General features: G+C 33.7%; 1 protein-coding gene across 1 annotated transcript; it reads right to left on the reverse strand.

Annotated features, from left to right (window-relative positions):
- Positions 1-761: 761 nt before the first annotated feature.
- On the reverse strand, positions 762-8486 carry LOC145603624 (protein BONZAI 3-like). The gene is made up of 16 exons (XM_081659569.1): positions 8243-8486; positions 5121-5168; positions 4564-4712; positions 4404-4452; positions 4227-4283; positions 3954-4121; positions 3730-3864; positions 3541-3602; positions 3348-3438; positions 3140-3254; positions 2963-3039; positions 2669-2806; positions 1979-2143; positions 1779-1892; positions 1439-1535; positions 762-1208 (listed from the first exon to the last, which is right to left on the reverse strand). The coding sequence occupies exons 1-16, from the start codon at positions 8387-8389 to the stop codon at positions 1114-1116; spliced, it is 1707 nt and encodes a 568-aa protein (XP_081515695.1). The 5' UTR covers positions 8390-8486; the 3' UTR covers positions 762-1113.
- Positions 8487-15637: the final 7151 nt, after the last annotated feature.

The raw sequence follows: 15637 nt of genomic DNA on the forward strand, positions 1-15637 counted from the left end.
CTTCCCCTTCTTTTCCTTCCTCTAATGTTATCCAAACACACTGTTAAACTCTTAACAAAATTGAGAATCCTAAAAGGATTCTCCAACTGCCCAATTGAAAATTCTAACTCATGAGAAGAGATATCATTCTCTTCAACATGTGAAATACACAACATACCCCTTAGTTCTTCAAAACTAGCCATAAGACTGAAACAAAGTACTAGTAAAATAAAACACCAAAGGAAGGCAGAAAACTAAACCGCTAGGCTTCCCTTTAATTACACAGAAGTGAACATACTAGAATGATGAGAAATCCTGCGACCAAAGAAAACCCCAATCTTATTGCTATCAATTGAAGGGCGCCGGAGAACAGTGACGGGTGAGCCACGAGACGGATATAATTACTAACACAAGTAACAAAAATTAATAGCAATAAGTGAAAATATAGGCAGGGCTGAACCACCAAAGGGGAACTCTGCAATTTTCACCAGCATACCAAAAAAAAACAAAAACTAAAAGGCAGAAAGGGAGATAGAAGAAGTGATTGAGCTCGTCGGCGACGGCTAGGCGAGCTGCGCTAGTCGCCGACGGCAGAGGCTGGGAAAAAGGGGAACGGTGGGGGCGGTGAAGGGATAGGAACGAGGGTTAGAGAGAGAAAGGGATACAGCACATAAGAAAAAGTTGAATAAGATTTAGTAAGATTTGCAATTTGATAGTTTGCTCAAATCAAATTGGCCAAGTTGGAAACTTGACAAATTTTATTGGAAAATTGCAAGCTCTTATATTAGAGAAAACACTCCGTAATATACAATAGGTATCAAAGAATAAAGGAATTATGAAACTAACATCTCCCATGAATAAACCAATGACCACTTGGTAGATATTGTACGTTAGTTTTTAGTAGTTACTACTCGTTTTTTAGCCTTTTCGAGGTATTCATTGGTTTGTTGATGAGATGGCGTTGAGAGATATTTATATATATACAGTTTGCACTCTGCAAAAACTACCAAAGCCTATACCCATATAAATGTACTTGTTACCCATCATTCAACTAATCCAGCAAACATCATTTTTGTTTGAAGCTAAACGGCATGGTTGATAATATGTGCACTTGAGGGGATGTCTTTTCGATGTTCACATTAATGGCTTGATGTCTCTACTACGCATGTAAGATAGAAATTGCCCGGGTAATTCTTCCAAGTGCGCTTCAACCATGGGTTTTTGCCCTGCTGCACACGAGAAATCAACACACTCATTAAATTATTTAAGTGACCTTGGAAAATTATTTTACAGTCCAGACTAAAATGGTATCCAATTTGCAAAAATAAAACATCTTGTTTAAATTTTAAGAAACAAGATGGGTTGTAACCAGAAAATTCATTTAATGATTACATCAAGTGAAATGGTGAAAATACAAAGATTACATTATAAGTTCAATGTGAATGAGAATTTAACAAACCTTGAACATCACGCATAGGCACGAATTGAACAATGTCTCGAGTTGCTATACGACCTGTAGAGCTCTCCAACCGGTGCCCTTTATCAGCATCAAGTATCTGTCAAGATGTAAATATCAATTTAAGTTACCATGTAATGATTCAAGGCCAAACACTTGTAAAAACAAAGCCTTCGGTACCAAAAACACTCTATCCCCACTTCATATCGTATGTTCTACACAGTTACACACTTTACATAAGTCTCAAGGCATCAGTTTAACAAGTCCTGTGTCAGCCTGCCCACACGCCTCGTCAAGTGCAAGCAACAATGAGATAATATTGTTGCTAAATACAATAGCTTACCTCCATCTGTGTAAAATCAGCACCACCCACCCCAACAATAAGGACTGATAGCGGTAAGTCAGATGCCCTCACCAAAGCATCTATACTTTCTTGGGAATCTGAGAGAACTCCATCCTGAAAAGAAAAATAACATAGTAACCTGATTAAAATTTAAAGACAAAGTATTAGAATGCGACTGCAATCTCATACGATGTACTTACCGTGATGATTAACAGTACATAATATTTGCTCTTGGTCTGTTCGAGGGACTGGCCAGCGATTTCTGCAGCTCTGTGAACTACTTTACCAAATAAAGTAGGCCCGGAAAGTGCAACGGTCTGAAGAGCAGAATTATAAGCGGCCATAATTCCTTCAACTCCTTCAACCTGCATGAGATGTCAAGATACATTTAAATTCACATCTAAGTTGAAGCATGATGATGAAAACTGCTTCTAGACCAAGTTTTGCTTCAAGCTAAGGCCCATTTCACATATATTTATCACAAAATCATAATTTAAAAAAGAAAAATAAGAACACAAAACTTAGTAACTTATGATCATATGGAGAAATTTCTTTAATTAGAACATTGTTAAATTTCATCATTGCTATAAATCTAGAAGAGCAAGAGTTGGAAATACAGATAAAATTGTGGTAGCAAAGTTTCAGTGTTGTATTTTTTTTACTCTTTTAGTACTTCAAAAAAAAGGTTAATATTGATTACTGAATAGTGAGTACATAGTCAACTATATTAGACCATGGTAAGATATATGGAAAGATGACGGTCAGATGGATATTTAAATTACTTAATGCATGACTCTGCATCTCAATCTATGTGAACAAGCTGCTGAAAATATGACAGCATAAGAAGGGCAGAGTCAAGGAGTGAGGAGGAATAAGATTCATCATATTACCTCACTATTGTACGGGCTTGGATTCAAGTTAAAGCAATGGGAGACACTGCCATCCATTGTCTTTCCTCCAAAACCCCATGCAGAGTAACGCCTGTCCGAATCATAAAACTGTAAAACCTCCCCAACCTCCACTATAGCCTGCAAGAATTCCACTGGTGAGTAAGGTCCAGTAAAATTTAACTAGTTCTAGGCTCAAGTCAAAATAAGAAAGTGTGTTCAGTGTATCACGACTACATTGTTTCTATGAAATTTTAGGTTTTAATCAAACTCAAAACTAGAATGTTGAGGCCTTACTTGCTGATAAGCGTTCAATCGGCCAGAGGGATCAATGTAGTGCAAGGACTCTGGGCTTCTAGGATTTCCATTTGAAGCTGTATAAATACAAAGAGGAGCATAACCACATAATTGTAGTGTTAAAAAAATCAATGACTTAGCTTATGCACCTATAAAGAATCAATGGAATTTACGTACCAGTAAAATCAACAGCAACCATGAAGTTGAGCTCAAAACCACTAGAAATGTAATCAAGAAAGCTGTACAGCTGTTTTTCATGATATGTATCTACAAATAACCGACCCTTAAGAACCTACAGTGATCATCACCCATAAATTGAAATAATTAGAAGATATAAAAAAGGGGTAGAGTCCATGGAATCCAATTATTGCTCATTACAAAGCACCTTTTCACGACCATTGTGTGGCTTGACAAAGTTGATACCAGTCTTTTCTTTCTGCAGATTTTCTAAGGCTGCTACTGATGTTTGAAGTTTGCTGTTCAAGGTGTACTTTTGTTAGTAATCCATCACAAATAGACCACACAGACAATGGGAAGTAGGCAGGAAAGGAGAAACAGAAATAAGCAAGGATATTTACCCAATAAGAGTATGATTTCCATTGCTGTTAAAATCAAAACACTCGATAATCAAAGGGTTATCCTGCAGCAGAATTAATAAATAAAAGGCATAAGTATATTATTATATGTAGCAACATCAACTCCTTTCATGCCCACATATTTTGCTCCTGTGAATAACACAAGCATAGAATAGAAGCAGATAAACTTACCTTGCTTACAAAATGTTGTGTGTTCAGATGAACTGGTCTCCATACAGGATTTAGGTTGTTGTTAATGACCTCTGTCTTGCAGATTGGAACAGCATTTCCAGTCTCAACTTTCCGAGATATACGCAGAAAAGGATCCTATAAGCAAGGAAGTGAGGGTTAGTGACAACAAAAACCACAAGTAAAACAAGAAATTCAACCATCAAAGTCACACAAAGTTTACATACACTTTTAGATAACAAATCTTTGTTATCCAGATTTGTGCAACGGAATACAATCTCTGCAGCACTTTTTGATGCGACGCTCTCTTCTGCATGAACGTTTAGTGTGCCTGCAGGTTTCTTAATTTTGTTGTTCAGCTTTAGAGTCAAAGTCTTATCACGTTTGGTAAATATCTGCCAAAGAGGAGAACAAGTTGCTCAACCACTAAACAAGTTGCAACGCTCATGTATGGTGCACCAAAAAAAAAAAAAAAAACTACTAAGATCCAACTAAAGTACCTCTGATAAGACACAATTAGCTTCTCCAAGAAAATCCTGATCCTGTAGCTTGAGTGCCTGAAACAAATCATTGCAATTTGTCTAATGAGAACCTAAAGGCAGATTTGTCAAGTAAAACATACAAAGTATATCTTACAAACATAAAACAGCCCAGAGTAATGAAGCAAAAAACTATACCTTCACAGGTAAATTGTGATATCTTGTATCAACATCATATACATGAAACCTGTCAGTGACAACAAAATATAAATGAATCAGACTAAAGTTGTCTGAGGTCCTTCTGGTTAATGAATTATAATCTATAAGAGCTTGTTTAAAGTTGAAGGAAGCTGCTTACACCAGTGGCTGAACTGTCTCAAAATGGTAGGCAATAGGTATTTTCCCAATCCAGACAGGATTCAAACTGTTTAAGATAACCTCTGTACGACCAATTTCCTCAAGAGTTCCATCCCGCTTCTTCATGTAGATGACAGCCATTGGATCACTCTGCATTGAACCAAATAATTTATGTTGAGAGATCTTAAGAAGGTGATAGATATAATTTGGTCTCATATCTACGAATTAAATTATCAGTTAAGAGAGTATTGAGCAATGAAAAATGTTATTTCTTTCTCCATGGAAAACTCTTAAATGCAATTAACTTAAGGAATCTACAGGTGCAATTTGCACTGTTTCAGTGATTGCTGTAATAGTTGTTTCCAATGATGAACAAGGTGACAGCTGAAGCATCAAGATGGCTCAACAGCTTCAAAATAACAATTGCATATGCACTTATGCAGAAAAACAGTTAGCAACTCCAACACCTACCGCTCACTATCAAGCTGTTCATTCAGCTTTAATCAAATTAAATGTGACAGACTCTGACTACTGCCAATTAATATGGGGAAAATGTACCTTTGATACGATGTCGAGATCAAGCAGCTTTGAAGCAGACAGGGTCAACTGCAGAACAAAAGTGCAGCATATTTAGTCCTCAAAGAAGACCTAGAACACCAGTAAACTATCAAGATTCTACATGAAAACAAGGCAAATTCTAGCTAAGGCCATGAAAATCAAATAATTAAACCACAAGGGAAGACATGCCTTTGATTGAACATTTTGCACAAGATGAAGACACAGAAGCATGGCTCATCACAGATCAAAATAATGTGCAAATGTAGTTGAATTGTACATAACATCTTTCTAGTAATGTTTGTGAAACTTTACTGACTACAACACAAATTGTCCTGCTACCTCAGTGTACATACTGGGTCACAGCAACATGGTACATAGGGAAATTGGTCTCTGTATAACATTTTTACATACATGAAATCACGCAGAAGATAAAGCACAAGAAGCAAGTTAGTTTATCTTCTAAAAACTAACACTCTAAAGTCTAAACATAGGTGTTATGGGCAATTTCTGGACTAGAAAGAGGGGGAGGGGATGAGCATACCTACAATTAGAAATTTAGAAGAGAATAGAGTAGAGAAAAGTGGAAGAGCATATCCTTCTACAACAAAAATTGGAGCATGAACACTAATAACAAACACGAGTATTAAAACAAGTACTCAAAAAAATTGAATATATATCTGCTTCATTAATCTTCTCTGATTCCTATTGTGAATGTGAAAGTATTCTTGAAATAGTTCATGCCATGGTGTTCCAACTAGTTTTCATATTTAACTTACAAAAATTTCCCTCCCAATAACTTAGACCTTGTTGCTTATGCCTTTGTTGCTTAAGCTAACCCAGAATTTCTAAGCAAAAGACAAGGCAAGTTCAAATGCCACAGTTTGCAATTTTAGGTTGCTCAAGTTTTCACCAAAACGCCGAAAAGGCTAAATTAGACCTCTTGCTAAATCTAAACTAGCAGTAAGTAGCTACATTGGGATCCTAAAGCCATGCTGTAAGGAAATTATGTGTACAGTCCCAGCTCAAGAGTTATATATGGTGTTAAGAAACCTTCCTCTATCAACCAAGCCTGGGAATTCCTTTCATACAAGTCAACTGAGTGAGACTTGATACATATTGAACCTCTTCTTTTTTTTTTTTTTTTTCTCCTTCCAAACCTTGAAAGAGTTATTTGACTTATTTCTGACCAACACCAATGCATAAACACACCATATTTTAACAGACACATCAATACTATAAGGAAATTATAACTCAATTGCATTGCCCTTCTATAAGGATTTCATTTCCAATAGCTATCAAAAACCCTTACAACTTTATAGCTTGGGAAGCTCTCTGTCATACACCTATCCAGAGAGATGTGATACCTAACAACTCTATATCTTTTTCATCAAGATCCAATGAACAACAAGCAGATATAGCATCGAAACAAGGACTATGTAAAAGCTTTAATATAGCATTTTTATTTATAAGAGTAACATCTAATAAAGTTATAAGAGATACCCCCACGAAATAAACAAGTTAGTTTGACAAGTTACGATTACTTGCTATTATTTGCATTCAATTCAATGCATAGATGCACATATGTTCATCAGAATCTCAACATCGTCGCGCAACACTAACCTATTACCTTTAGTAAATTAAGATGATCCTTTCCATTATATAAAAAAATGATAATGAAAAAAAAAAATCTAGACTATCCTACTAAGGTTCAATGCAAAACATACTATAGTAGACTAGGAGGGAAAAGGGGTGGGGACGGGGAAGAGGCAAGAGGCTACTTGAAAGAGGTCCAAATCAAACAGAGTGTTAGCAAGGGAATAATATTTCAGTTGTTTACTCCATAATATGAAATTATATAATAAGCAGATTTACATCGTCCATAAACTAGGCTCTTAAATTATATGAAATTATGTATTTGAGTTCTTTATACACAATTGAGTGATTGACACTAAAGTGCTTAATAAGTTCCACGTCAGAACCACAAATAACGGAATATGCACCACAACTTCCAGGTTGATAGCATAGCCAGCTTTCCAACTTAGATGGATTATGAAATACAAAAATAAATCAAAGTAGAAAATAGACCAGCACGATTTAGTCCTTTCTTTCCATCATAGCACGAAAACAACATTCGCCAATTGCCATTGACTAGTCTCTGATGAATAAAATATAGCATTTTCAAGTAAAATTTGTCACAGTTCATGCCCTATGCTCTCAAGTTTCACGAAAATGGCTACTTTGAAGGCTATCTACATATACTTGCCAAAAAGAAATCTACTGTGCATATTACACCTACTTGTAGGATTTTACATGATCAACAGCATAGTTTGTTCTCAAAAATCTTGATCAATCAAGAAACTCACCTCAACCTACATAGAAGACAATGATTCTAACATAAGAGTTTACTTTTGTTTGCTTGGTTTGACAAATTAATTATTCTTTTTCATGTGTGTGTATCCACAGGACAATAAATTTATCTAAGGGTTCAAATTTTCAAATTCAATAAAAAGATTGGTCCATTTGATCCACAAGACAATGTTGTTTAAATACTCCATACATAGATACTAAAAGAATCATGTCATAGCTCAATGATCGAGTCTCTATCTCGGGTTGGGCGGTTCAATTCTCATCTCCCATTTAAAACATCGGGGTTTAAAGGGTTCGATTCTTATCTTCTTCCATTCAAAGGTTGGGTAGCCTAATTGAACCCAATTTCCACTTCCAACTTTTATAAAGAGATTCATCAATTCCTCCAATCACCTCAAAGTCAATTCCAAACATTTCAAAAAGAAAACCTTTATACTAGTACTACTCATTTGAATAAAATAATTAAAATATTTCGTATGAAGAACCCTACTAAGATAATAAAGATTCTAACTTTCAAACCCAAGAAAACCTAGTATAATCCTAACTCGGCTAACTGGGTCCCTTCAATTTGACAATTATCCCACTACAAAATTCTTCAGCCGCCACAACAAGAACAGTACCCCAGAAAATAAAATACATATCAGCTAAAATTACACTAAAAATCACAGTAAAAAATTAATGGGTTTATAATTATATATTTGACTGAGTTAATTAAAAATTAACAAAATTTACAAGATAATTAAATAAAATCAAACCTCAATTTGAGTAAACAAAGGTTGATAACCCTTAAGTTTGTAGAAATAATCGACTGCATCATTGTGTCCATCTCCGGCCGCCGCCATTGGCATGGGCCCACCCACTGCCGCCTTTCCACCACTCACATCCGAAAAACAACCTCCCATTCAATCTCCTCTTAATTTTTACGACTGATTTTTAAAAACCCTTTTAATTTCTGGTAATTATATTCAAGTATTTCAACAATTAACTCAAAAAGATGCGTTATTCACTAGGTTTTATAACTTTCATGAAAATATTAGCAGAGGTTTTATAGATATAGTCGAGGAATTTATACGGAAACTGCAGTAGTTAAATTTAGAAATTTTATAAAGAAAAATTCCACATTTTTTTTTGTAAAATACTACGTACTTGTAAAAGACTTTTTGTACTACTAATTTATTGATTAAAAACTACGGATTATTGGACGCGTTGCCTTCTGTTGGGGGTTTGCTATAATTATGTTTATCAATAATCATGTTGCTTAGTTTGCATGCATAATAATTAAATATACATACAATTATACAAAGTACAAGTATTAAAGTATTTATACAATAGGGAAAAAAATATTGCAAGTACAAGATTGGTATTTCGGGGAAAAAATAAAAACTTTTTTATTATTGATTTTTTAGGTGTACACGTAAGAGAGTTAAATAATTAAAGGTAGGGAATTCTCAATAGTAACCCCCAACATGTATAACACTGAAATAGTAACCCTCTTTATTTTTTATTATACAAAATGACCTCAATTAAAAATTTATTCTCACAAGTAATCTTATTTTAATAAATAGGTTAGTTAAAATTAACTATGGTTATTTATTATTCTTTTTTTTTTGATGAAATACTAATATTAAAAATAAAAATAAATAAATAAAAAACCACCGGTCCACCACCAACCAACCTAGCCAACACCTCAACAACTTCCACCTTTACCTTCACCCAGCCACCACCAGACCTGACCCTAATCCAAACCCCGACAACTGTGCACCCCGAACCCTTCGACCTTGACCATCGTGCGCCCGGAACCCTCCGACCTTAACCACCGCGCGCCCGGAACCCCCGACCTCGATTACCGCTCCATTTCCGGCGAGGTGGTTGGGGATGGGTTACAAGGATGGGTTACGGGTTTCAGGTGAGGGGGTTGGAGATAGGTTATGGGTTTCAGGCAATGGGGTTGGGGATGTGAGTTTCAGGCGGCGCTCGAGGTGGAAGAAAGGGTAGGGACTGGGAGAAAGAGTCGGTGTAGGGTCGCTGGTGGTTGGGGGTGGGCGCCGGCGGGGAATTTGTGCCGAATGCCGGCATTGAAGGGGGAGGGGGAATGGATGGGCTGACTGGTGGAGGTGGTGCTATGGGTGGCTGGTTGGTGGTTATTATTTTTGTAAAGGGTTTATTTTTATTTATTTTCAAAAAACCTTAACTATTTTTTAATTAACGTCATTTTGTGAAAAAAAAAAAGGAGGTCACCATTTCAGTGTTACACAAGTTGGGGGTTACCAATGAGAATTCCCCTTAAAGATATATTGTGTAAAAAAAATACTTGTCATTAAACATTTTAGGCTATAATCGAAGTCTTAAATACTTCAAAAGTTTAGAATGTGTTCAACACTAGCTTTTAATGGTTTAACCAAGTCAAATAAGTACTTAATATAAAAAATAATGATAGTTGACGGTGTAGTAATTTTTTTGTTTATTTATTTTTTTACAAGAGATGATGTAGTGGTTCTGATAGCTTATAGTGGTGGAGGTAGTTTTCAACAAAAACATTCTTTTGAAAATTAAAAGTAGCTGTTGAAACACTACAAGAAATAAGCCTATTTCCGATGGCTTAAATCCATCGGAAATTCCTCAAAAACCGTCGGAAATCTGATTTTCGATGGTTTTCCATCGGAAAATGGTTGTCGGAAATTCCTTCGTCGGAAATTTCCACTTTTCCGATGGAAAAGCCATCGGATCCCAGTTTGACTTCCTCTGTTATTTTAGTTGACACCGTTTGACTTTTACACTATTTACACAACACGATTTCACTTGCTTTTGTGGTTTATAGATTAATAGATATGATAAAATATATTCATGTATCTTGTTTGAATCGCTTCAATTTATATTTTATTAAAATCCACTTTTTATAATTTTACAATATTGATAATTAGAGATATTAATCGTTAAAAACATGCGTTAGCAAGTGTGATAATAAAAACGTGTCAATGAAAAAAAAAATAGAGGAAGTATATACTTTTATGGAAATAATATTAATTTTTTTTATGTTAATAACTAGTCAACAATTACTTACCGAACACGCATATTCACTTAATCAAATATCGTCACAGTTAATTGCTATATGCACAACTAACCACTACTATCACAACTAGCAGCTACCTCCACACAACTACTCCCTCCGTATTTTAATAAATATTACACTTTGATCGACACTTAATTTTAGGCAACTTAATTTACTTAAATAGAATAAGAGGTAAGTGGAGTAGTTAGAGTATTAAAAAAAATGTTGCCTCAAAAAAAGTATTAAAAAAATGTAAAAGAAAAATAGTGGGGTTACTAATTATTTATTGAAAATTAATGAATGTGAGAGGAGATAAATAAAAAAACTCCCTCTCTCCCATCATATAGTTTTTGTTTTCCTATTTGGAGAACCTCTGTTTCCGTTTTTGGATAGTATGTAAAGACTATTATATATATTCCCACTTTTTTTTTTCCTAACTTTATTCATTGTATTTCCTAATTTACCCTTGAATTTTGCATATAACTTGTTCTTTTTTCTACTTTTTCTCTTTAACTTTTGTCTATGATTGTTCTTTTCACTTTTATTAATGTACTTTATCCACTTTCTCCTCCTATATCTTAAATACCGTGAATAAACACAAACAAGAACTACATTATGGGATAGAGGGAGTAGTAGTGGGTTTGGAAGAGGACCATGGAGTAGAGAAATATAATTTTTTTTTAAAAAAATGTAGCTTTTTGCCAAAAAAAAAAAGTGTAACACACTAACACTTATTAAAACACGACCGCATTTGATAAGTGTAACACTTGTTAAAATACGGAGAGAGTATATTTTGTCAAACACGCCCTTAAGTAGTTGATACCTAAGGAGGTATGGTCACTAGTACCTACTTAATGTTTTTTGGTGCAAAAGTCATGTTCTCTTTAATCATAGGATACTAATAACCTCCATGTTAGGTTAATTGCACCAGTGGAACAAGGACATATACTACGTATGAATTACTCCGTTGTTGCACCAGCAGAAAAAGTCATATTTTAAAACAAAAGTAGTGAGCGGGTAAATGTGATTAAAAAAAATCCTCACCTCTAAATACCTACAATTATTGAGAGAATTCGCCTTTATAATTACAAGTAAATCCATAACTAATTGCTGTAAATTAAATTCAAATTCTAGTGAGGAAGTTCATAATTTTTTAAAATTATATATATACTACCTCCGATTCTTTTTAATTGCAACTTTGAGGTATCATTTGAGAGATATAAAATATTCCAAAGTTAGTTGCAACTTAAAAAAAAAAATCAGAGGTAGTATTAATATCGATCTATATCATCTATCGGCCATTCGATTTCGACCAACGAGTTGTTAGTTTGTTACATCTGACATTCAACAAATACCAAACTTCTTTGCACATGCTAAGAACACGAAAGAGTATTATTGACTTTATTTGAGTCATATAATCTTACCTAGAATGGAAGATGAGCCAATACGCTACTGATCGAAATAGCTAACTTATTATGACAATTTTCATTGATTATGTAAATGAACGTGTCTAAACAAAAATTTGCCAAACTATTTCACCACAAAATCAACCAAAAGTCCAAAACTCTATAAAAATAAAAAATAAAAAAATAAAAAAAAAAACCCTTTTTATTCGTCTTTAGTATGAGAAACTTCACCATTCGCTTCGATCGACTTTTTTCTACAGTAGTGTTTTTTTAAAAATTGTATTTATTACTTACAAATAAGAGTGGATTGAATAAATAAGACTTTTATTTTCGAAATGAAATGAGCATTAATTGAACTTATTTTAAAAAGATCAAGGTTATTATCAAAACTTGAACCATAAAGGCAACAAATTAAAGTAATTGGAAAAATATAGTGATATTTTAAATTGGAAAAGTTTAATGCTCAACTTAGTTAATCTTAAATAAACAACCTAAAATGGAATAAAGTTTACATTTTTTTACAAAACCACGAATAAATCGGTGTAATTAATGTTTAAATATCCTTAATGAGATGTATTTCCTTATTTTCTTAGAGCATTGAAGCAATATTTGCTCACCATTGAAGCAATTTAACTATTTAAGTTGTAATATATACTGGCTAAAAAATTAGATGTATCAAGGTAAACTACAAAGTACAAACCATTATTAGAGATGCTCTTATACATATGGGTATATTTATCATTTTCCATGAATATTTAAGATCAAATTATATTCAATAATACAACTAATAGTCTAATAGGACATCACCCGAACCATTAACTAATTACATGTTCATGATATTCATAAATCACATCTCAAGTCAGCAAATAGTATTACTGTACTTGGTAAGGATTGCAGGAGAGAAAAAAAAAAAAAAAAAAAAAAAAAAAAAGGTCAAAGCAAGTAAAGTTCAATGGATGCTAACGTATACACACGCTTATATTATAACGTACACATGCTTACGTTACTCAGCATAATCAGCAATGAGCTAACTACACAACTTTATGAAAAAGACTTTTAAAAAAAGAAGTAAAGAAATTGACTTGCATTGACTTAAATTTCTAACTTAATGATTTGGTATTTGGTATGGTTGAGGCCCAGAAATATGTTTTATACTCTATCACGCCCTTCACACAAGAGCCCGTTCGGGCTAGAAGTGTGGATGCATCATGGGCCCTCCTCATACCCAACGCTTAATATTCCACTTGAAAGTGGGGGGTGGATGAGATTCGAACCCTTGACCTTTGTGTCACGCTGGCTCTGATACCATGTTAGAGGACTATCTCAATCAAAAGCTTAAGCTGATAGTTGAGGCCCAGCAATATGTTTTATACTCTATCATTCATCATCTATGAGGGTTCTTAAACAAGTAAGGTATAAGAGTAATTTCTACCACTTCAATTTGATTTTGTGAACTATTCCAATGTCAACATTGACTTGCCTTTATTAATATCACAAACTTTTAAATAAAATGGATGTTCAGTAAATTACTGAACATCCGTTATAAAGTGACAATAAAATGCGCAAAAGTTACACAAAAACACACAAAAGTTACTCTGACATATATAAGAGTTATTTATGCTTCATTGATAAATTTGACAAAAGTGACACTAAATTTAACAAAAGTAAACCCGATGTACAGTAAATTACTGAAAACCGGGTGTATACAAAAGTGATTGTATTAATATATACATATATAAAGTATTATTATGCTAATTGTTATAGGATTAGTCTCAATGTCTATTTCAAAATATTAATGGTGAAAATTATGTCAAATGTAAATGAGTTGTGCCCAATTAATTCCCAAGATAAAGAAAATTTGTTTATCTGGGGGTATAATTGTCTTTTCAAGTACCAATGGAGAGGTGCATGCGTCTTTTCATGTACTAGTTGAGGGCTACATGTGTAAATTCCTCACCAAACAGTAAAAGCAAGTTGCAAATAGCTTTGGACACCTCACCAAAAATACTGAACAAATGGCCACGTTTTTTCAATATATTTACAGAAATGCCACCAAATTAACAAAATTTCGTTTATCTGGCAGATAAACTTGTATTTCTCGAATGTAAATTTGAAACAAAGCAACTAATTCAAACAAAGGATGTATGGTATGTTATTGACAATAATTATTGAAAATAATCTAATCTAGTGTTCAATAGGAAACAATAATTCCAAAAATTCTCTTTTCTAATTGATGATTAATAAATGAGAATCAAAGTTTCACAATTGTATCTTGTATGTTGTACAAGTATGTCTTTATAAATATTGAGCCATTGTCACTTGTTTTAAAGCACTAGTGTACCGCTAGAAATCAACTATTGAAGTAGATAACTAGTTTTCGTTGACGTTGCGTCCACCTTGACAGACTCGGTCATCACAACTCACAAGCCACAATCGACTTTGTCTTTACTTTAATTAGCTTAATGGCAAGGGTGTACATTTTTGAAACTCATTGTATTCTTGTGTTGCTACATGCTCACAGGCCCGTTTTTACACTCGGTTGGCGCCCTAGCTTGCCATCATCGTAAAAGCAAGGGTGCACTGCACCCACTATTTATGCTCTAATTGTATTTCGTATGTTCTATTTTGATAAAAACTATGTCGAAAACCTACCTGACTGGCTTTTTAATAATATATAATTATATGTATATCATATGACAATTGAAATTTTATTTTGAACAAGCTACAAAGCAAATATTCATACAATGGTCCAGCATTGCATTTGATACATATGACACACTAAGTCATACATTAATCGCTGAATTTACAAGTGAATCACAAATCTATAATGTTTCTTTTCCTAAACTCTTACCATTCATTTGAAAAATGATATTGTGGCTATAACTTTAATAATAATAATAATAATTAATTTTGCAAGAAAAGTCTTATCAACTAAACAAAATAAAGGGTATAGACAACCATATACATACTCTTTTAACCCTACAATTTACCATATATAATTGATTATTGCCTACCAAACGGACCATAGATAATAAAGCGAGTAACAGTACTAACCAAAATAACGGGTAATGAACCATTGATAAAAATTAAAGACATTAATGTAGAATAGAAAAATGACCTCAATGTGGGTAAAAAGGGGCTGAAAACCAGTAGCTTTGTACAAATAATCAACAGCTTCATTGATTCCTTGATTGTTTGCATTATCATTTGCATGAACAATCCCTCCAATTGCTTGTTGACCGCCTTTTACATCTGAGAAACACGCCCCCATTTCTAACCTTTTTGTTGTTGCTAATGCTCCAACTTTAATTTTATAGGATTATATTTAATGAATCTAGCCTTTTTGGAAGATTGGATTAATTAATTAGGCTTTTTAGCACTAATATACTTTGGCAAATTTAGTTGGGAATTGGACTATTTTGCTTCCAAGACTAATCTTTTGCAATCGTGCCTTCCTTTTTAAAAAAGAAATTGAAATGGCAACACAAAAGTTAATAGACAATGTCGTATACTTGAAAGGGTCTTGAAAAAGAAATTATTGAAAAGGCAACACAAAAGTTTTAAGTTTAAAGAGTTTTGTTAAAAATGTATAAATTTTTTTAATATATACATAAAGTGAAAATAAGTAGACCTATTTACTTGGAGATTAAGTTTATAGGAACCTAATCAAGCTTTAAAGAGATCTTCCTAGCTAG

Source organism: Chenopodium album, chromosome 22 (genome assembly GCF_948465745.1).
Source record: "Chenopodium album chromosome 22, dcCheAlbu1.1, whole genome shotgun sequence".
Taxonomy (NCBI): Eukaryota; Viridiplantae; Streptophyta; class Magnoliopsida; order Caryophyllales; family Amaranthaceae; genus Chenopodium; species Chenopodium album.